At 39.6% G+C, this 24,472-nt stretch overlaps 1 protein-coding gene and 1 non-coding gene across 2 annotated transcripts in view; one reads left to right on the plus strand and one right to left on the minus strand.

The window, feature by feature from the left end:
• DNAH14 (dynein axonemal heavy chain 14) overlaps positions 1 to 24,472 on the minus strand; it is a 344,335-nt gene that overhangs the window by 272,999 nt on the left and 46,864 nt on the right. The window contains exons 8-11 of the mRNA XM_070055424.1: positions 21,195 to 21,257; positions 11,421 to 11,562; positions 7,966 to 8,097; positions 4,139 to 4,389 (exon numbers count right to left, since the gene is read on the minus strand). Of these exons, the coding sequence (XP_069911525.1) occupies positions 4,139 to 4,389; positions 7,966 to 8,097; positions 11,421 to 11,562; positions 21,195 to 21,257 (588 nt within the window). The remainder of the gene's footprint in view (positions 1 to 4,138; positions 4,390 to 7,965; positions 8,098 to 11,420; positions 11,563 to 21,194; positions 21,258 to 24,472) is intronic.
• LOC127483664 (U6 spliceosomal RNA) lies at positions 22,396 to 22,499 on the plus strand. Its single transcript, XR_007910085.2, has one exon. It is a non-coding gene; the product is annotated as a U6 spliceosomal RNA (small nuclear RNA).

Consider the following 24,472-nt stretch of genomic DNA (forward strand, 5'->3'; position numbering starts at 1 on the left):
AATCCAGATCTCCGACTGGGTGAGCAGGACCCAACTACTTGAGCCATCACCTGCTGCCTCCCACAGTGCACATTCAAAGGAAGCTGGAATGGAATCAAACCCAGGTAGTCTGGTGTGTGATGTAGGCATAGTAACCAGCAACTTAACCACTAGGCCAAACACCTGCTTCTGAAATGGATAAAGAAGCCTAAAGCATGGGGCTATATGGGAGGTGTTATAAGGAAGATGCAGATTAGCACACAGGCAAATAGGGAAAAATAAAGAGAAAAAAATAAGTCTATGTAAATAAAATAGATGGGATAAAAATCAAAGCATATCAATCAACTAAATGTGAAAGGCTTGATTTCCCCATCAAAATATGGAAATGATCAGGTTGGGTTAAAAACCAAAGTCAAATTATAATGGCATTCATGAAATAGGTGAAAAAGCTTGAGAATACGGGTATTAGGAGTTTCTGGCAGCAAGAGCATGACAACATTCCATCACTGTAACAAAATACTTTATAAAGCACAGAGGTTTATTTTGGTTCACAATTCTGGAGACTCACAGCCCTGGAACCAGCAGGACTGGACAGTCTGTCCTCTGGTGATACTGTCCTTGCTGGGAGAGCCCAGGGTGGCACAGAGCAACACATGGCCAGAGACAGACCACCCAAGTGTTTATGTGGTCTCTTACAAAGCCAGCAGGAGACAATCAGGGGCTCCATTCTGATGGCTAATCCAAACCAAGAACTAGGATCCCACCTTGGAACACTGTGACCAGGTTAAGTTCCCAACCTCTTATACCATTAACATAGGACTTTGGGTACCAAACTCCTGAGTTCAGAGGGGCAGCCACAGCACAATATGATTCTATTTCTGAATCTTTCTAAATCTCTGTATAGAATTCAAACAGAGGAATCAGGACTGCCAAAGAGAAAACTCCATTGTTTAATCTTCAACCCCCCAAACTGACCAGAAGCTCCCATGAGCAGCAGGACCTGTAAGACACCAGAAATTGCCAACGAATAAAAAAAGGAGGACGTTCCCTTGTGAGTGTAGGCCAAGGCAAGTGACACCAGCAGACACCAGTGAGACACAAGCAGACACCAGTGAGACTGATTAGGGCTCTAGCTTGCTCAGAATTTCTGGCTAGCGTAGAGGGTTCATAGGGAATTGGGAAAGGGCGGGAAGTCTTCCAAGTGCAGAAGGTCTAAGATATATATCCAACAAACACTGGCTTACAGGAACACGGACTCAAACTGAAGAAAATAGAGGATAGGCTCTAAATTGTGCTGGGCAGGGACCCTGGGGAATCCAAAGATTCAGATATTGGGTAGGGAGATGAAGAGCCAGAGACAGATCCCGCAGAGAACTTTAATATTTAAGGGCCACAGAAGTCTAGGTACCACAGCACAGAAGCAGGAAGCCTTCCTGAAATTTAGGCAAAAGACAGAAAATTAACGGTTCCGCAAAAATGCACCTTGTTGAGTATTTCACAGCAATAGCAGAGGAAGGCACCCTTGAGCTGTGGATTCCTTTTCATCAAACGCTTAATGCTGCAGTATAATCTACCTCATTTTAACTTGGAAATCCAAATGACTGTGATTGAATTCCGTACAAAGATATAGAAAGGGAAAAATACCCCTAGGCAAACTGAAAAATCTTTCAAAAGAATCTCATATCTCATTACCTAGAACTCCATAGCCAGTGAAAAAATAGGTTTTTAGACAACTACAAATGAAGGCAACACTTTCCCAACAAGCCTGCACTAAGCAAAAATACCGAAAGGAGTTTTTTAGGAAGAGGGAAAGTGATTCTACATGAAAATGAGAACAAGCACAGAAAAAGAACACAAGAAATTATCATTATATTGGGAAATACGAATGGATATTGGTGATTCAAAGCAATACTTTCAATGTCTTCTAGAGTCAATACATGAACTAAAAATGCATTTAAAATACACATGAGGGGCTGGTGCTGTGGTATAGCAGGTAAAGCAGCCACCTGCAGAGCCGGCATCCCATATGGGCGCCAGTTTGAGTCCCGGCTGCTGTAGTTCTGAGCCTCGCTCTCTGCTATGGTCTGGGAAGGCAGAAGATGGCCCAAGTGCTTGGGTCCCTGCACCCATGTGGGAGACCCAGAGTGGGCTCCTGGTTTTGGATGGGTGCAGCTCCAGCCATTGCAGCCATCTGGGGAGTGAACCAGTGGATGAAAAACCTCTCTCTCCCTGCCTCTGCTCTCTGTAACTCTGCCTTTCAAATCAATAAATAAATCTTAAAAATTAAAATAAAATACACATGAAACAACACTGTAAAAGGCAAGAGGAGAATAAAATGAGCTAAAATGCTTTGAAGTTTTAGTAGTATCATGGAGGTGATAAAAGTGATGATAATCAGTTGTATTAGCCTATAAGGATACCTGCTTTGAGATTAATAATATTTTTTATTCTTTCACTACTTTTCCTTCTATTCTCGTGTTACATGCATCCTTTCACTTGTGGTTAAGCCACTGCTGGGTGTGAGTTCTGCCTCCACTTCCTGTGAAATGCAGACCATCTGAGAGACAACAGATGACAATTCAAGTGCCAGCATCCCTGGCACCCATGTTGGAAACCCAGATGGAGTTCTGGGCTCCTGGCTTTGGCTTCCCCCAACTCTGGCTATTGCAGGCATTTGGGGAATGAACAAGTGGATGGAAGTGGGCACTCTCTCACTCTCTCTTACTTTCCCCTTTCATTTTTTTAATTTTTATTTTATTTATTTATTTTTTTGACAGGCAGAGTGGACAGTGAGAGAGACAGAGAGAAAGGTCTTCCTTTTGCCGTTGGTTCACCCTCCAATGGCCGCCGCGGCCATGCACCACGCTGATCCGAAGGCAGGAGCCAGGTACTTATCCTGGTCTCCCATGGGGTGCAGGGCCCAAGCACTTAGGCCATCCTCCACTGCACTCCCTGGCCACAGCAGAGAGCTGGCCTGGAAGAGGGGCAACTGAGACAGAATCTGGCGCCCCAACCGGGACTAGAACCCGGTGTGCCGGCGCCGCAAAGTGGAGGATTAGCCTAGTGAGCCGCGGTGCCAGCCACTGTCTCCATTCAAATAAAGTACATAAACATTTTTAAAAAGAGGTCAGTGGAAACAGATTCAGTAATGATAACTACAACTTACCAGACACTTATCCTATGTTTATGCTCAAACACCATTAGCCTCCTAAGCCACAGTGCCGGCCCCAAAATATTCTATTATTTCAATTAGTATTCCATGTCTCACAAGTTACAGGGATGGATCCAGTATTTTAACAGAATATAAAAACTTTTTTTTTAATAAAGATTTTATTTATTTGAAGGGCAGAGTAACAGAGAGAAGAGAGGGACAGGGAGAGAGAGAGAGAGAGAGAGAGAGAGAGAGAGAGAGAGAGAGAGAGAGAGAAAGGTCTTCATCTGCTGGTTTACTCCCCCAGTGGCTGCAAAGGCTGGGTTTGGGGCTGGGCCAGGCCCAAGCCAAGAGCCAGGAGCTGTATCCAGGTCTCCCACGAGGGTGCAGGGGCCAAGCACTTGTGCCATCTTTTGGTGCTTTCCCAGGCACGTTAGCAGGGAGTTGCATTGGAAGTAGAGCAGCTGGGACTTGAATTGGCACTCATACGGGATGCTGGCACTTCAGGCAGCTGCTTAATCCCTTAAGCCACAACACTGTACCCAATAAAAACATTTTTTCAAGGCCTGTCATTATTGGTGAAGTATTAAACAGGTATTTTTTGGAATTGACTCAAATTCCAGTTGAATCTTGTGGCTCTTTCAGTATCATTCTCACTTATCTTTAAGAACTAGCTCTGGGGGTTGGCACTGTGGTACAGCCAGTAAAGCTGTCGCCTGCAGTACCAGCATCCCATGTGGGCACCAGTTCGAGTACTGGCTGCTCCATTTCTGATCCAGACATGTGCAGAACTTTAGGGGAAAATATTGGGAAATATTTTTCAGTTTTATGGACAGTATTAAGCAGAATATTATCAAATTGTAAGTTCAGATAATTGCAAAAGTAAGAACACACACTGCTACAAGGAGAATTTTCTAATTCTCACTTAAATTGTTGGATATGCATTCTCTAAGTGGCATTTGAAGATCAGAAATTCCTCTGGTTAAGTAAAAAAAAAGTATAATTTACCTGATGAGATTTTCATTCTTTTTTTCCCTTGAAAATGGCATTTTAGCAGAACCATCAAATAATTCCAGAAGCAGTGTGACTGCAGTGTTCATAAGCTGGCGGATGAGTTCCTGAAACATGCAGTCCACCAGCACCAGAAACCTGCGAATTGTTTCCAGCAGGCGCCGGTACTTGGGCATCTTGGAATATGTCGCACCACTCTTTGAGAGTCTAGGCTCAAAACACTCTCTGATTTTTTCCTTTTCTGCTACCTACAATTTAACAAGCAATTGAAAGGAACTAGTCACGATTTCATATGTTCATGTTATTAGCCTGACAAACATATTGGAACTAAACTTTTATCAACAGTTTTCATTAAAACTTGACTTCACACTGACATGGTTTCTTCCCAGAGAAACCTTTTATTTAGAGAATATAAGCTTCATGCATTTCCTAAGTACAACTTCAGGAATACAATGATTCTCATCATACCAGCTCTCCCGCCCACACTCCCACTCCTGCATCTCCTCCCTCTCCCATTTCCAGTACCATTCTCAACTAAGATCCATTTTCAGTTAACTTTATACACAGAAGACCAACTCTATACTAAGTAAACAGCTCAACCATTTGCACAAAAAAACTGTTCAACACTCAAGACAGGAATGTTCAGTCAGTGCATCTCAAAGTTAATTTCACTTTTTTTTTAGAAACTTAAAGAATCACCCACAAATGACACATCTTTTGTGAGCACTTAGACATAACTATGAGACATAGGGATATCCTCCATTTAATACATTAAAAGAAAGTCAGTCCTCGAGAACAAGTTTTATGATTAATTAAGGAAGCACCCAAGAACAAGCAATGGAATTGGACACTTAAGCAGACCTAACACTTATGAGACGTAAGAATATCCTCCACTTAACACACTAAAATGAAATAAATCCTTGAGAACAAGTTTTATTGTTAACTTTCATAATGCAATTCTTTGAGGACAGAAGTCCTGTGTGGGAAGTTAGTGCACAGTGACTCCTGTTGTTAATCTAATAATTGACACTCTTATGTATGACGTCAGTGATCACCAGAGGCTCTTGACATGAGCTGCTAAGGCTATGGAAGCCTTTTGAGCCCACAATCTCCCTCAGTATTTAGACGAGGCCATAAGCAAAGTGGAAGTTCTCTCCTCCCTTTGGAGAAAAGGACATCCTTCTTTGATGGCCCCTGCTTTCTTCTGGGGTTTCACTCAGAGATCCTTCATGTAGGACATTTTTTGCCATAGTGTCTTGGCTTTCCATGCCTGAAATGCTCTCCTGGGCTTTTCAACCAGAACAGAATGCCTTAAGGGCTTACATGGTATTTAAATAGCAGGCAAAAAGAAAATAATTTATGGGTTTCAAAGCCTATGAAGTTTGCTGCCTCACTTAAAAGCAACTTTTTTTTTTTTTTTTGACAGGCTGAGTTAGACAGCGAGAGACAAACAAAGAGAAAGGTCTTCCTTTCCGTTGGTTCACCCCCAAAGTGGCCACTACGGCTGGCACGCTGCGCTGATCTGAAGCCAGGAGCCAGGTGCTTCCTCTTGGTCTCCCATGCGGGTGCAGGGCCCAAGGACCTGGGCCATCCTCCTGGGCCACAGCAGAGAGCTGGACTGGAAGAGGAACGACCGGGACAGAATCCGGCGCCCCGACTAGGACTAGAACCTGGTACGCCAGCGCCACAGGCAGAGGATTAGCCTATTGAGCCATGGCGCCCGCCACAATGTTTTCTGTTAAGGGACTGTCCTCAAACACAGTGAGTATTAGCAGTAAGCCAGAGCCCATCCAGGGCTGCCTCCCCTATGCCAGGCTGTAGCAACTGGACTTTTGAAACATATATTCTACATAATGTTGAATTAAGAGAAACTCTTATAATCCAATGTTAGAGCATTATTTTTAAATCATTTCATATATTTTAAGATAATTAAGATGATTGAAAAATGACATTTTGACTAAAATTATAGGATTAGTACTACTAGATTCACCTAACATTTCTAAGCTGTGCTCCTGAAAGTAACCCAGAGTTACTTAAAATGGTTCATTGTACACACATAAGTAATTTTTATTTGATAGTCCTTTAGCATTCTAAAAACACTTTCAATCTTCATTTTTTTATTTCTTCATGCTGTTTTAAAATTCCACTGATACTTCAGTAGTCATACTTTTAAGCTTATATTCTACTGTTTTAAAAAAGTAGTTCTGTTAGTGATTTTTAAAAACTTTAGGGAGGGGAATATGGTTATTTTCCTAGAATTTTACCTATGAAATATATGCGAATCTGCTCTTTATAATAACAGAAATTTAAAAAATATTTAAATTGGAGTTTATTTGCTATGGAGCAGGGTTTGGTGGAAAGGTATCTGAGAGAGGGAAGCAGAGGAAGTTGAGCTACAAGCACAGAACTCAAAATTCTGAGACCGATAACAAACCTTATGCCCAACAATCCCACAGAGATCATGGCAAATCCTTGCACCTACAGTGCTGTGATAGTTAACTTTGTGCTAACTTGGCTAGAGGTGGCAGCACTGGATGGATATGAGAACTTACATTAAGTAATACCCAGGGTGTTGGAGAATAGTGCTTCCGTGTGGAAACATGTAGACATTCTTTAGCATATACTTTCTTGTTTGACTTTCGCAACTTATCTGCTTATGAGCTAATTTTATGTTATCTTGACTCAGTTTTCAGTCAAATACCATAATTTAGTAAAACTGAATGCTCTAGTGATCATTTTTGCATATGTTCTCAGTTTTATAATCATATTTATTAATTCTACATATTTCCACGAAGTGAGCAACTTTGGTAGATTCCATTATCAGGATTAGCAATGGCTCTAAAATGTTCTCATATGCAATTGACTTAAATGGAAATTTCTTAACAAATATTTATGATCAGATAGCAGTAGCACTGAGTGGGTAGAGTGACCGAGTGAAACATTTCTATTTCAATGACCTGAGTTTTATTTTGTAAATCATTTATCTATACTGTCCTTGGCCAAACTGTCTCAGAGTCTGCCTGCGTATGTCCGGGCTTCTGGAAGTTGGAGGACTATGAAGATTAAGAAGCAATGGGAGGCTTTCAGATTCTACTTCAAACAGCTGCACTTCATCTTATCAACATGTCAAGTCTCGAAGGCATGGTTACCCAGAATTTATCCAAATTCAATTCAGAGAAATAACTTTTGAACACTCTCTGAGGGAGGCTCAGTCCACCCAATCCTCCAGAGAGCTCACGTGTCTACCTGCATAGCAGGTCCATAACTAGATGATATTGCATCAGTCCCTTATCCAACTGCATTGGTCAATTATACTTCCATGCATCATCATTCCTGCATGCAGGAACTGCATAAAACAGCCCTACGAAACTAGCAACTGCACAGAGGCTGAGAAGGTCGTGAGGATACTGCTCATCATGTTACTGAGTCTTCTTTAGGAAATCCTTAGCTATGTCAGAGTCCATCTAGGTGTATTTGTCCTGAGCTTTCTTCATGGGCACTATGAAGTTTCTCACCAATCACATTTCCCTTTACCTACCAGTTCAAGTTAGATGTTAAGAATCCTGAAGTTGTTCATGCAATACACACACACACACACACACACACGCACTATATGTATCTTCACTAGTTCTTTTTCTTGCATTTCCACATTGCACCTGGCAAAGCTCTTGTACATGGTAAAGATGCGGCACCAGTTGGTTAGTTAACTACCTTTTCCCTTCTATTTCCCATTTTGGACACCTTTTCCAATGATCCAGCTTAGAGTAATGGCTTTAATCAATACATAGCAACCATAATCTGAGAGAATGTCATTCAAAAATTACCTTTAAGAATGTCCTTTTTAACTCCAAAATTGCTTTATCCCTGACATCTTCAAGTTTATTTAATGCTTGGCTAGCTTGCTGTAATTGTTCTTCGCAAAATTCATCTAGAGAGTATGTTCGAGATGGATCCAGCTAATTAAATGACAGTAAATGTCAAGTGTTAAAAAGTCACAATTCATTCACACAAAATGAGATGAAACATTTTAGTCTTTTTTTCATGTCATGAGGAGTATATTTTATACTTCCTTCTTTATATGCTTTATGTTCTTCAAATTTAAACACCAATTGTTAAGTCTTGATAAAAACAAAAACAAGAAAATATTACTTTAAATTATAACTAAGATTTAGCCAAACTAAGAAAAATTCAAGACTTGAGGTATTTCTGAAGTTACCCATGAATCCAGGGAATCCACCAATCACAGGAATTATTTTCACTTCTGAAGTCCCAATTATTTATCAGACTTAAAAACATGAACATGAAATACAGGATAAGAAGGTTAAAACTAAGTAACCCAGATAAGGCAGACTTTTCAGAATTTATTCAGAATCCAGCAAAGAGGAATCTGCACACCTCGACCCTAACCTTGCTTCCTGGTCTTTACTACCTCATTGTCCACCTACACTGGGGTCTCCTCCTCCTTGTTCTATTACACAAGTGTCCACCTTCTGATTCCTGAGCCCAGCTCAGTTCTGCTGGCTATGGACCTCTGCTCTTCCTTGTAGCCTGGCTTCTCACAGTCTTGGTAACTCCCATTCTCGCAGATCGTCCTCCCTACGACTCCTACTGGGAGAGCCTCTGCCTCTGCCCCGTGTGGAGTTTTGTAGCTTACTGTCTCATTCTTTTATTGGCCTGACATTCATACAAAGCCCGTTTTCACAACAAATATGTCCTGAATGCATTACATTTATTCCAAGGATTGCTTTTTAATTGCAATACCCCCACTCCTCAGGTTATGCTAGTCGAGTACTGGCTAGTTCATAATAAGAAACATACTCTAACTTTATATCATGCTAATCTGTATTTCCTCTGACTTTTCTGTAACATGGCTGTTTTACAAGTGTTTTTTTTTTTTGGGGGGGGGTGCAGTGTAGGAAACATTGTTTGTCTTACATGTTGCTAAGTGGTTGACTAGAATAATTATCAAAGCAAAGGGACCACCTCTACAGTTATTTTTATACACAAAGAATTGTCTCTTCCAATAAACTGTAAGCAGCACAGCTTTGCTTTTGTACTTTGTATTCATCTCCTTTGCATGGCACTTTGAAAACGGTAAATAACAAATACTCAGCTTATTTTCTTGAAAAGTTTATTCTTTCTCTTGATACTCTGGGGGAAAAGCTGACCTGGCCTAAGTGCTCCAGGAAGGAGCCCCAGTGTTCCTTCTGTGCCATCATTAGCATTGCCACTCATTAGCATCTTATTGTCTTTTGCATCCAAAGTCTCATCTGCTTCCCACTGTTCATTAAGTTCACCGATAAGTTCTTTTACTCATTCATAAATTAGTAGTATAGCTGTTCAATTTGTTTCCTTCTACATGAGAGCCATCACAGAAATATGTGTCTGGGGGTGGGCACTTAGCCTAGAAGTTAAGATGCTGGTTAAGACATTTGTGTACAACATCAGAGTACCTTGATTCAACTTTTTGCTTTGGCTCCTGATTCCAGCTTCCTGCTAATGGAGACCCTGGAAAGCAGCAGTAATGGATCAAGTAACTGGGTTACTGTCACCCAGATAGGAGACTGAGATTGAGTTCTCAGCTTCCAGTATTGGCCCCAGACCACCCCTGGCCATCACAGGGATTTGGGGAGTGAACCAGAAAATGACAGCATGCTCTCCTTCTCTCAAATACATGAGTAGCTCTTGAAAAAATAATCTTTTGTTTTAGATATCCTTCTACTTAAATTGTTTTTTAAATTTTAACTTAAATTGAATTTAATCCTTTTGAAACATTAATAAATATAACTACACAAAATATACTCCATCTATAGTGATTAATATTTCATTAATTTTATTTACTCATCCAATCAAAGGATATTTATTGAGTACCAACACATAACTAATTCTAAAAATAAGGTATTATGTCAGTGTGTTGCTGTTCGGATTTTTCCAGATGATGATTCTTCTTGACTTCATACTACTCAAGAGAGTGGTAAAGCAATAGTCAAAAGCCAACTCCAAGTATTTTCTCTGACTGCTTCAATTTCATTAATGCCAACTCTCATTGGTGCTTTTGCAGGGATGATTCCGAGTAATTTAATTTTTGACAGGGACTATAATCTGTTCATTGATAATGAGCTGTAGTTTTTCTTTCTTTTTTATTTTTATTTTTTTGACAGGCAGAGTGGACAGTGAGAGAGAGAGACAGAGAGAAAGGTCTTCCTTTTGCCGTTGGTTCACCCTCCAATGGCCGCCATGGCCAGCGCACTGCGCTGATCCGAAGGTAGGAGTCAGGTGCTTCTCCTGGTCTCCCATGGGGTGCAGGGCCCAAGCACCTGGGCCATCCTCCACTGCCTTCCTGGGCCACAGCAGAGAGCTGGCCTGGAAGAGGGGCAACCGAGACAGAATCTGGAGCCCTGACCAGGACTAGAACCCAGTGTGCTGGCACCGCAGGCAGAGGATTAGCCTATTGAGCCACGGTGCCAGCCATGATAATTTCTTGATATGCTGCATTGAATGAGGGATACTTGGTAACTATTAATTATGTACTAGAGATAATTATTTATAAATAATACTGCATAGCCAGAGACAACTTGAAAATGAGGGGTTAAGTATAAGTATAGGTTAAGTATAAGTACACAATTCTTTATAAGGAATACTGTTAACTATTAAAAATGACTACCAAAGAAATCCCATTTTTATACATCAGTCATCCATCGAGATGGCTTATTTATACATCTAGAAATCTCTGTTCCTTTTATTCAGAACTCTATTTGTTCTTCCTTATTTCATATACTAATATTAGCTTATAGTATTACATTTTTAACATTCTTTAAAAATTTTTGAGAGGGAGAGAACACTTCCACCTGCTGGTTCACTTCCTAAATGCCCACACTGCTCAGGGCTGGGCCTGGCCAAAGCAGAAAACCAGGAATGTAAGCCACGTCTCCTATGTAGGTAGCTGGAATCCGGTAACTTCGATCGTCATGACTGCTACCTTCGAGGGTCTGCATTAGCAGGAAGCTGGAGTCTGGAGCCAGAGCAGCGAATTGAACCCAGCTACTCTGAAATGAGATGTGAGCATCTTAACTACTAGGCTAAATGCTCCCCCAAATATCGTGAACATCGGTAATCTGAAAATCCAGAATAAAAAGTGCTCCAAAATCCATTTTTGATTTTTAGATTAGAGATGCTAAACTGTTAAAGTCTAAGCAAATTTTCTAAAATCTCAAAAAACACACAAAATATCTCTGAAACTCAAAACACCTCTTGCTTACCCCCATATAGTTATACGCACCTTTACAAGACATATGGCAGATGGATTTCCTTCATGCTTATTATCTTTGATATTAATCACATCCTCACAAATTCCTCTTATATGAAGTAAACAGGCTTGAAATAATTCATCAGCCCAAAAAAGATGATGGTTCAAAAACAACCTGAATGTTTAAAGAGTTCCGCAGATTTACCTCTCATTTAGAATTAAATGAACTCAGAGTTTATTATTATCATTCAGTTCATATGCCTGGTGTTAAAGGTATCACATCTGCATTTTAAGTGATAATGATTAGTAGGCATTAGGAGTTAGTTGCATTTGGCTGAAAATGTTTTAGTCAAGATTTAAATGTGTTAGGAAGGGGAAACAAGATACTCTTTGGCCACTTACTAATAGATTTGAATTATCAAATAGGTTTACATACACAGAACCATATATTTTAGTAAACTTATTAAGTCTAAACAAATTTCCTCAATTTACTTTTCTCCCAATTACAGGGGAAAAAATTAACTGGATTAGGGACCATTTGGAGAGAGGTCACATTTTCAAACTACCCATATCCTAAAAGTAGAGAAGGTGATGGGTTGTTTTCCCTGTCCTTTTCCACTGGTTTTATTGTCACAAAGGTAGATTGATCACCTCTATCAACACTGAAAATAGAATAGAGCTGAAGGGGAAGAAAGCCAGGTGGAAGAGATGAGACTCCTTACAACTGGGTCAAGGAGCCTTTTCTGTGAAACACACTGAGGAGAACAGGCGGCCTCTGCCCTTCGTGATGCTTGGCGGCTGGCTGGGTTTTAATCAGAGGAGGACGGGCCATGCACTTGGGCCCCTGCACCCACGTGGGAGACCCAGGAGACGTCCTGGCTTCAGACTAGCCCAGCTCTGTCTGTTGTGGTGATCCGGGGAGTGAACAAGCAGATGGAAGGCCTCGCTCTCTCTGCAACACTACCTTTCAAATAGATAAGTAAATCTTTAAAAAATATCATAAACTATCTCTTCCCTATCTTTCCATTTTACAGATGAAAGATTTATATATCATGAAGCTAGTGAAGCTTAAATTTCACAGACATTTCCATATATAGGGTTCAAACTGCATTCATTCTCAGCCTCAAAGCACACCCCAAGTCCCCACATGGACAAGGAAGCAAACCTTACCTATGTAAGCTTACTGACCATAGCATCTAGTTCATCATCCTCAGCTGCGAGTCCACCTAACCTTGAACTACCTCTTCCAATCCTGCCTAACCACAGAACTCAAACAGTGGTACCATCTGGTCAAGAAACACACCCTGCAGCATGGCCTGATCAGAGGGAATTGTGTTTGGTCATCAGCCCTGCCTGACTGCGAAGCCAGGCCAAATGCTCCACCCTAGCTCAGAAAAAAAGTGACTGTGTTGCCATCTAGAGAACTCAAACTCTGCTTGACAGGAGTCATTACCAGCTGGCCCATCCAGAATCACAGGCTAAACTCAATAAAGCAGGTCTTCAAAAGAACACCTGTAAAAGCCAGAAAAATTGGCTGTCTCCTCAAAGGCATAGACTCCAGTGCAAGGACACAGATTACAGAGACTCAGAAAATCACTACACTTCTAAAGCAAACTAACAAACCTCCAACAATGGCCCCTAAATTAATGGAGACCTGTGAAATGACTGACAAAAATTTCAGAATAATCTAAGGAGTTCAGTGAACTAAAAGAATACATGGATAAAAAACTGAACAGAATTTGGACATACATGAACAAAATGAGAAGTTTGATAAACATTTTAAAAACCCAGAGAGAAATCCTAGAGATGAAAAAATACAATGACTGATATGAATAATTTAATAGAAAATTTCAATGGAAGGCTTTCTATCAAGCTGAAGAAACAGGTCAAAGACTAAACATCTGAAATTAACCAGAGAAACAACACTACCTGAGTTATCTTAAATGAAAACAATCAATCCCAAAGATTGTATTTTCTATGATTCCTCTTATATAGAACATATTTTTTCGAAAACCACTTCATTATGATCTTAGTGGCATACAAAAATATATAAATATTTATTATATACCACCAGATGCATCTGGAGGTAAGTACATATATCTCAATCTCCATAACCTATGCTATGCAAATATCTATTACCTCCAAAAATATCCTCTAATTCTCATTATTATTATTTATGATACCATTCTTGAAAAGACAAAATTATAGAAAGGGGAAGATACTAGTGATTGCCACAGGTTAAGGAGAGAGTAGGAGTAGAAAGGAGCCAGTGGGGATACAGCAATCAAAAGATAACATGAGGGATCCTGTGATGAGACATGCTCTGTATCTTGATTCTATCAAGGTTAATGTCCTAGTTACTGCAATATTTTTATTTTTTTGCAAGATATTACCATCTTGGGGGAAAACAGGCAAAAGGTACATGGGAGCTTTCTGTATGATTTCTTACAACTGCATCTTGAGCCACAATTATCTCAGAATAAAACGTTTAGTGAAAACAACAACAAAAAAAGACACTTGACTGCTAGAGATCCTATGAAACATGACTGAATGTCATAGAATGCTTAATCTTTCCTCTTCTTAGAAGCAAAAACAAAAACTAGATAAAGTGACCAAGAGTATTCACCGAAGTTCTTCATAGCTCTGTGGTCACAGAAGTATACTAGGAAATACAGCAAGTGCTTAACTGTCTTTAAGAATTGAGGTGGGTTAGATTTACTCATAGAGGCAGTGCAGTATGATTTTCTAATCACTGGTTGAAAACTCATTGTATATACTTTCATTCTACACTTTTAAAATACTGTTTTGAAATTTTTATAAGCATGTTGCATATCAAGACTTACTCGCTGGGAGGGCTCCAAGATGGCGGAATAGGGAGGGAGCTCCCTGATAGTCCAGAAGAAGATAGTTTAATAAAAGTGGAGATAGTGAAGTCTCAGGGAAGAGTTAGGGGAAAAACCGCAGAGGGAACTCTTCCAGAAGTAGAGGGACGTGGTGGATCCATGTGGAGGACACGGGCACCCATAGCTCAGGAGCTCAGCTGCCAAGAATCTTCTCCCCCACACCAGCGCTGGAAACAGAGGTGAGGTGAAACCACAGTAGCCCAAGACACTGGTGGAAAAGCGGCAGGAAGAGCCTAGAGGGAACGAGGCTTGAAGCTCCGTGGGGGAAAGTATACCAGCCTAACTAGAGAAAAGAAAAAAAATGGGATGGTAAGGACACAATTCTCTCTCTCCAGTCACCTTACAAAGGGGAGTGAGACAATAGAGCAGGTGCTATTTTGGACATATGTAACAGCTGCGCCAGCTCGGGGCTGTACCTGCTTTCAGCCAAACAGAAAAACTTTGACTCTGGTTGGGAGTAATAACAGGAGACTAAGACCTAGTGAATGTGTGGAGCTTATGAACCAGGACTGTGATAAAAAAAAAAATTAAGGGTGTGTGGGAGAACTCATGGTGTGGCTGAGACGTGAGTAGTCTTGGTGGGAGACGCCACAAACTCAGTAGCCTTGGCCACCTGGTGAGAGACATTGTAGTGGAATCTGAGCTTACACTGAGGACTGCACAGATCCTTTGTGTGGTCCCTGGGACAGAGCAGACTATACCCACTGGGGCTAGCACTCAGGCACTGATTGCCATCAAGGAGAAGAGATCAGCTGAGTGGAATTAATTCTCTTCTGAATAAAAGAGAGAGAGAGAGAGAGAGAGAGATTGATTTACCATGCCAAAGCTGAGTGTGTCAACTCTGGCACACTCTTGACCCTGAAGAACTGAGCAGAGCTCTCTGGCCACACCCACCACATGCGTCTAGAGATTCACCAAAAGCAGACAGTCCACTTAATCTAGAGTCAGTATAACAAGAAAAGCCACCACAGCAAGAAACCAAAGAATATTTCCACAATGTCAAACAACAAACACAAAAACTGAGGAAACAAGAAGACATCATGACACTCCAAAATGAACGTGACACTCTAATACAAGATTATGAAGATGCTGAGATGGAAGAAATGCAAGATAAAGATTTCAAAAAATTTATGATAAGAACATTTAGAATTTATCAAAAACAAATGCATGAACTATGGAAATCCATACAGGACAGGACAGAAAAATCTCTCTTGCAAAAATGAAACCCTAAGGTTGAATCAAAATGAGATGAGGAATTTCATAGAATATGAAATTGAGATATTGAAATCAAAATGAAATGCAGAATTCAATAGAACAAATGGAAAACACATTTGAGAGCCTTAAAAACAGAATGAGCGAGGTAGAAGACAGAATATCAGACTTAGAAGACAGTCAAACCAAAGAAAAGAAGAGGAAATTAGAAATTAGAGGAAATTATAAATCTAAAAAATATTGTTGGGAATCTACAGGATACTATTAAAAAAAAAAAAAACAACATTTGGGTTCTAGGAGTCCTGAGGGATGGAGAGAGAGAAAGGATTAGAAGGCCTTTTTAGTGAGATACTAGCAGAAAACTTTCCGGGTTTGGAGAAGGAAAGAGACATCCAAGTACAGCAAGCACATAGAATCCCCAATAAACATGACCAAAAGACATCCTTACCGTGACACATTGTAATCAAACTCACAAGTGAAACATAAAGAAAAGATCCTAAAATGTGCAGGAGAGAAATGTCAGATTACTCTCAGAGGATCTCCAATTAGACTCACAGCAGACTTCTCATCAGAAACCCTACAGGCTAGGAGGGAATGGCGAGACATAGCACAGGTGATAAGAGAGAAAAACTGCCACACCCAGAAACATGGCCATCAGTACCAAAGAAGGTAAAGGAAGAAATCTCCCAGTAAAAGATCACAGGAAGTTCAAAGCATATATTATAAATATCTTTGGAAAAATGACAGAGCAAAGTCACTACTTATCAATAGTCACATTGAATGTAAATGGCCTCAACTCTCCAGTTAAAAGACACAGACAGGCTGAATGGATTAAAAAACAAAACCTATCTATTTGCTGCTTATAAAAAACACATCTTTCCAACAAAGATGCATGCAGACTGAAAGTAAAAGGTTGGAAAAAGATATTACATGCCAACAGAAACCAAAAAAGAGCTGGCATAGCCATCTTAATATCAGACAAACTTTAACACAAAACCTGCTAAGAGAGACAAAGAGGGGCACTATATAATTATTAAGGGATCAATTCAACAGGAAGATGTAACTCTTATAAATGTATATGCACCTAATTACAGGGAACCGGTTTATTTAAAAGATATGTTAAGGAACTTAAAGGGAGACTTAGACTCCAAGACAATAGTATTGGGGGACTTCAATAATCCACTTTCAGCAATAGGCAGATCAATAGGACAGAAGATCAATAACGAAACAGCAGATTTAATCAACACTATAGCCCAAATGGATCTAACAGATATCTACAGAACGTTTCATCCTATACCTAAAGAATACACATTCTTCTCAGCAGTACATGGGACCTATTCTGGGATTGACCACATACTAGGCCATAAAGCAAGTCTCAGCAAATTCAAAAGCATTAAAGAAATCATATCAAGCATCTTCTCAGACCACCATGGAATAAAGCTGGAAATTAGCAACCCAGGAATCCCTAGAGCATACGCAAACACATGGAGACTGAACAACAAGCTCCTGAATGAACAATGGGTCATAGAAGAAATCAAAAGAGAAATCAAAAAACTTTCTGGAAGTAAATGAGGATAACAACACAACATATCAAAACTTATGGGATACAGCAAAAGCAGTGTTAAGAGGAAAGTTTATAGCAATAGGTGTCTACATTAAGAAATTTGAAGGGCATCAAATAAATGAGCTATCAATGCATCAAATAAATGAGCTATCAATGCAGCTCAAGGATCTAGAAAAACTACAGCAAACCAGACTCAAACTAGTAGAAGAGAAATAATTAACTTAGAGAAGAAATCAACAGAATTGAACCCCCCCCCCAAAAAAAAACATTACAAAAGATCAGCAAAATGAAGAGCTGGTTTTTTGAAAAAATAAACAAAATTAACACACCATTGGCCCAACTAACTAAAAAAAAGAAAAGACCCAAATCAATAAATTTAGAGATGAAAAAGGGAATGTAACAGCAGACACCACAGAAATAAAAAGAATCATCAGAAATTACTACAAAGAGTTGCATGCCAGCAAACAGGTTATCTACCAGAAATGGACAGATTCTTGGACACATACAACCTACCTAAATTGAACCATGAAGACATAGAAAACCTAAACAGACTCATAACTGAGACAGAAATTGAATCAGCAATAAAGTCCCTCCCAACAAAGAAAAGCCCAGGACCAGATGGATTCACTGCTGAATTCTACCAGACATTTAAAGAAGAACTAACTCCAATTCTTCTCAAACTATTCAGAACAACTGAAAAAGAGGGAATCCTCCTAAATTCTATGAAGATGCAGCAGAAAAAGAGAATTACAGACCAATTTCCCTGATGAACATAGATGCAAAAATCCTCAATAAAATTCTCGCCAATAGAATGCAACACATCAGAAAGATCATCCACCCAGACCAAGTGGGATTTATCCCTGGTATGCAGGGATGGTTCAATGATCACAAATCAAACAATGTGATACACTACATTAACAAACTTCAGAAGAAAATCCATATGATTATCTCAATAGATGCAGAGAAAACATTCGCTAAAATACAGCACCCTTTCATGATGAAAAATCTAAGCAAATTGGGTATAGAAGGAACATTCCTCAATACAATCAAAGCAATCTATGAAAAACCCACAGCCAGTATCCTATTGAATGGGGAAAAATTGGAAGCATTTCCACTGAGATCTGGTACCAGACAGGGATGCCCACTCTCACCACTGCTATTCAATATAGTACTGGAAATTTTAGCCAGAGCCTTTAGGCAAGAAAAAGAAATTAAAGGGATACAAATTGGGAAGGGAGAAGTCAAATTATCCCTCTTTGCAGATGATATGACTCTTTATTTAGGGGATCCAAAGAACTCTACTAAGAGACTATAGGAACTCATAGAATAGAAGAGTTTGGCAAAGTGCAGGATATAAAATCAATGCACAAAAATCAACAGCCTTTGTATACACAGACAATTCCTTGGCTGAGAAAGAACTGCTAAGATCAATCCCAATCACAATAGCTACAAAAACATTCAAATTCCTTGGAATAAACTTAACCAAGGATGTTAAATATCTCTATGATGAGAATTACAAATTCTTAAAGAATAGGATACAAAAAGGACAGTCTATTCAACAAATGGTGCTGGGAAAATTGGATTTCCACGTGCAGAAGCATGAAGCAAGACCATTACCTTACACGATCCACTCAATATGGATTAAAGATCTAAATCTATGACCTGACACCATTAAATTATCAGAGAACATCAGAGAAACCCTGCAAGATATAGGCACAGGCAAAGACTTCTTGGAAAAGACCCCAGAGGCATAGGCAGGCAAAGCCAAAATTAACAACTGGGATTACATCAAATTGGGAAGTTTCTATACTACAAAAGAAACAGGAAAGTGAAGAGGCAACCAACAGAATGGGAAAAAATATTTGCAAACTATGCAACTGATAAAGGATTAGTAACCATAATCTACAAAGAGATCAAGAAACTCCACAAAAACAAAACAAACAACCCACTTAAGAGATGGGCCAAGGACTTAAATAGACACTTTTTTTTTTTTTTGACAGGCAGAGTTAGACAGTGAGAGAGATACAGAGAGAAAGGTCTTCTTTTTTCCATGGGTTCACCCCGCCAAGTGGCTGCTACAGCCAGCGTGTTGCGGCCTGTGCGCTGCGCCAATCCGAAGCCAGGAGCCAGATGCTTCCTCCTGGTCTCCCATGCGATTGCAGGGCCCAAGGACCTGGGCCATCCTCCACTGCACTCCCAGGCCACAGCAGAGAACTGGACTGGAAGAGGAGCAACCAGGACAGAATCCAGCACCCCAACTGGGACTAGAAACTGGGGTGCTGGTGCTGCAGGCAGTGGATTAGTCTAGTGAGCTGCAGCGCCGGCCGACATTTTTCAAAAGAGGAAATCCAAATGGCCAACAGACACATGAAAAAATGTTCAAGATCACTAGCAATCAATGAAATGCAAATCAAAACCACAATGAGGTTTCACCTCACCCCGGTTAGAATGGCCCACATTCAGAAATCTACCAACAACAGATACTGGTGAGGATGTGGGTAAAAAGGGACACTAACCCACTGTTGGTGGGAATACAAACTGGTAAAGCCACTATGGAAGTCAGTTTGGAGATTCTTTAGAAACCTGAATATAACCCTACCATACGACCCAGCCATCCCACTCCTTGGAATTTACCCAAAGGAAATTAAATTGGCAAATAAAAGAGCTGTCTGCACTTCAGTGTTTATTGCAGCTCAATTCACTATAGCTAAGACATGGAATCAACCTAAATGCCCATCAACGGAAGACTGGATAAAGAAATTATGGGATATGTACTCCATAGAATTTTATACAGCAGTAGAAAAAATGAAATCTGGTCATTTGCAACAAAATGGAGGAATCTGGAAAACATCACGCTGAGTGAAATAAGCCAGTCCAAAGGGACAAATATCGTATGTGCTCTCTGATCGGTGAAAACTGAGCACCTAAAAGGAAACCTGTTGAAGTGAAATGGACACTATGAGAAACAATGACTTGATCAGCTCTTGTCCTGACCGTCGAGGAACAACTTACTATCTTATTCCTTTCAGTATTTTTTGTTCTAGTTAATACCATTGGTTGAACTCTTTAACACACAATTATTCTTAGTTGTTTAAATTTAACTGAAAAGTGATCCCTCTTAAATGTAAGAGTGGGACTAAGAGAAGGAGGAGATGTTAAGTTCGGCACATGCTCAATCAGACTTACCCCTAATGATAGAGTTAGAAACGTAACAGGGCATTCCAATTCAATCCCATCAAGGTGGCATGTACCATAGCCATCTCACTAGTCCAAGTGATCAGTTTCAGTTCATAACTGATCATAATGATAGGATTAAGTGTTAAAGGGTTCACATCAACAAGACTAATGTCTGCTAATACTAACTGATAGAATTAAAAAGCAGAGAACACTCCAACATGGGAAGCAGGATACAGAGCAGACTCATAGAATGGCAGTTGTCCTAAACTGCACTCTGGCCTCAGAATCAGCCCTTAACGCATTCGGATCTGGCGAAAAAGCCCATGAGAGTATTTCAGGCATGGAAAGCCAAGACACTGTGGCAAACAAACAAACAAACAAACAAAACAAACAAAACCTAAATGAAAGATGTCTGTGAGTGAGATCCCAGCGGAAAGAACGGGCCATCAAAGAAGGAGGTACCTTTCTCTGAAGGGAGGAGAGAACTTCCATTTTGACTTGGCCTTGTCTAAATAAGATTGGAGTTGGCAAACTCAAGAGGCTTCCATAGCCTTGGCAGCTCATGACAAGAGCCTCGGGTGATTACTGACATCATACATAAGAGTGTCAATTGTTAAATTAACAACAGGAGTCACTGTGCACTTACTCCCCATGTAGGATCTCCATCCTTAATGTGTTGACTATCTGAATTAATGGTATAACTGGTACTCAAACAGTACTTTATACTTTGTGTTTCTGTTTGGGTGCAAACTTAGTATATACTAAATTGATCTTCTGTATATAAAGATAATTGAAAATGAATCTTGATGAAGAATGGGATGGGAGAGGGTGTGGGAGATGGGATGGTGGTGGGTGGGAGGGTGGTTATGGGGGGGAAAAAGCTACTATAATCCAAAAGTTGTACTTCGGAAATTTATATTTATTAAATAAAAGTTTTTAAAAAAGACTTACTTGTTTTTATCTGTCTTAATTCTTTTAACATTTGATCTCCAAATAACAAATGCTTTATAAATTCTGAAAAGAAAAACACTTCTTACATTTTATGTTCATAAATCATGTATCCATATAGAATATGTGTAGTAAAAGATCAGTATTAGAAAATTCTCTAAGACATTTCATTCATCCTGAGTTTCCTAAATACTAAACTATATAAATTTTTTCCCAAACCATTAACAGAACACAGAGAAAAAGGTAAATGTAAATTAATTTTCATAGATGAAACATTCAATTATTTCCAATATTCTAGCAAGTATTAAAAACTATAAGTATATATTTTCCCTTAAAATTTGCTGGCCTTATATTTTGATAAGAGGAGACTCAAGATTTAATTCTTCAGTGATGATGAAAAGGTACATTGATTAAAAAATATGTAGTGGAGGTAAAAAAAATTAAGATAATGTATTTCATCTTGATACTATTTAATACTAATGAAAAAGGGACATATTTATGGTTTTAAAACCCATATGAATAAGAATTGAAAAGTTTTCCTGGTGATTACTCAAACATAATTTTCATAAATGAAATATGCATGCCCACCATTTATGCAAATCTTCAACATCTGGAAATGAATGCTGCTGCCTATTTTATGCACTGAGACTCATTTAGTGCCATATCACATTCTGTTCCCGAGTAGCCTCTGCATCTTGAGGAAAACAACCACCTTTAAACAAACACTGAGATGTGACACCTGTTGGCTAAAGTGAGATTCCTTATATAGCTGGGAAAGAGCCAGCAGGCAGGGACTGGAGTGCCCAAGAAGCAACCAATATTGGTGAAGACACTAGCTTATTTTCAGTCACAGAAGACCTAGTTCTGGAAGCTTCTGGGCAGCTCCAAGAGAATCCTGTAAGTCCTCAAAACAACTGAGGCCTCGGAAATCAGAAGTGCCTCGGGTGAATCTGGTAATGGGGCAGGCATCATGACACAGTGGGTACAGCCACCACTTGTGGTCCATGCACCCCAGTGATGGTGTCTGCCACCCACGATGGAGACCTGGATGGAGTTCCATGATCCTGGCTTTGACCTGGTCCAACCCCAGCTGTTGTCAGCATTTGGGGAGTGAAACAGAGGATATAAGATTGATCCAACTCTCTCATCCTGCCTTTTAAATAATAGCTCATTAAAAATATTATTTTTAAAAGATTTGTTTATTGTGCTCGCTTCGGCAGCACATATACTAAAATTGGAATGATACAGAGATTAGCATGGCCCCTGCGCAAGGATGACATGCAAATTCGTGAAGCGTTCCATATTTTTAAGCCCTCAAATGAAAAAGACACCCCAATTCAAGATTATGAGGATGATGACATAGAAGAAATGCAAGAAGCAGATCTCAAAAAATTGATAAGAACATTAAGAAGTTCTCAAAAACAAATTCTTGAACTACAGAAATCCTTAATGGACAAGATAGAAAATCTCTCTTGTGAAAATGAAATATTAAGGAGGAATCAAAATGAAACAAAACAACTAGTACAACAGGAAACTGTAATAGTGACTGAAGTGAAGAATTCAATAGATCAAATGAAAAACACAATAGAGAGCCTTACAAACAGAATGGGTGAAGCAGAAGAGAGAATATCGGACTTAGAAGACAGAGAACAGGAAAGGATACAGTCAGACCAAAGAAAAGAAGAGGAAATTAGAAATCTAAAACATATTGTCAGGAATCTTCAGGATACTATTAAAAAACCCAACATTCGGGTTCTAGGAGTTCCTGAAGGCATGGAGAGGGAGAAAGGATTAGAAGGCCTTTTTAGTGAGATATTAGCAGAAAATTTCCCAGGTTTGGAGAAGGACAGAGAAATCCTAGTACAGGAAGCTCACAGAACCCCTAATAAACACGACCAAAAGAGATCCTCACCACGACACGTTGTAATTAAACTCTCCACAGTGAAACATAAAGAAAAGATCCTAAAATGTGCAAGAGAGAAACGTCAGATTACTCTCAGAGGATCTCCAATCAGACTCACAGCTGACTTCTCATCAGAAACTCTACAAGCTAGGAGGGAATGGCTAGATATAGCCCAGGTACTAAGAGAGAAAAACTGCCAGCCCAGAATATTATATCCTGCAAAGCTATCATTTGTGAATGAAGGTGAAATAAAGACTTTTCATAGCAAACAGAAATTGAAAGAATTTGTTGCCACTCGTCCAGCCCTGCAAAAGATGCTTAAAGATGTGTTACACACAGAAACAAAGAAACATGGTCATCAATATGAAAGAAGGTAAAGGAAGGAAACCAAGGAAGGAAAGCTCACAGCAAAAGATCACAGGGAATTCAAAGCATATATTAGAACTTATCTTTGGCAAATGGCAGGGCAAAGTTACTACTTATCATTAGTCACATTGAACGTGAATGGCCTGAATTGTCCAGTTAAAAGACACCGATTGGCTGATTGGGTTAAGGAACAAAACCCATCTATTTGCTGCTTACAAGAAACACATCTTTCCAACAAAGATCCATACAGACTGAAAGTGAAAGGCTGGAAAAAGATATACCATGCCAACAGAAATGAAAAAAGAGCGGGCATAGCCATCTTAATATCAGACAACATAAACTTTACCACAAAAACCGTTAAGAGAGACAAAGAGGGACACTACATAATGATTAAGGGATCAATTCAACAGGAAGATATAACAATTATCAATGTATATGCACCTAACTACAGGGCACCGGTTTATCTAAAAGATTTGTTAACGGACTTAAAGGGAGACTTAGACCCCAATACAATAGTACTGGGGGACTTCAATACTCCACTCTCAGAAATAGACAGATCAATAGGACAGAAGATCAACAAGGATACAGTAGATTTAAACGACACTATAGCCCAAATGGATCTAACAGATATATACAGAACTTTCAATCCTACAGCTAAAGATTTTACATTCTTCTCAGCAGTACATGGAACCTTCTCTAGGATTGACCACATACTAGGCCATAAAGCAAGTCTCAGAGAATTCAAAAGAATTAGAATCATACCATGCAGCTTCTCAGACCATAAAGGAATGAAGTTGGAAATTAGCAACTCAGGAATCCCTAGAGCATACGCAAACACATGGAGATTGAACAACATGCTCCTGAATGAACAATGGGTCATAGAAGAAATCAAAAGAGAAATCAAAAACTTTCTGGAAGTAAATGAGGATAACAGCACAACATACCAAAACTTATGGGACGCAGCAAAAGCAGTGTTAAGAGGAAAGTTTATATCAATAGGTGCCTACATCAA

The sequence above is a fragment of the Oryctolagus cuniculus genome, chromosome 13 (genome assembly GCF_964237555.1).
Source record: "Oryctolagus cuniculus chromosome 13, mOryCun1.1, whole genome shotgun sequence".
Taxonomy (NCBI): Eukaryota; Metazoa; Chordata; class Mammalia; order Lagomorpha; family Leporidae; genus Oryctolagus; species Oryctolagus cuniculus.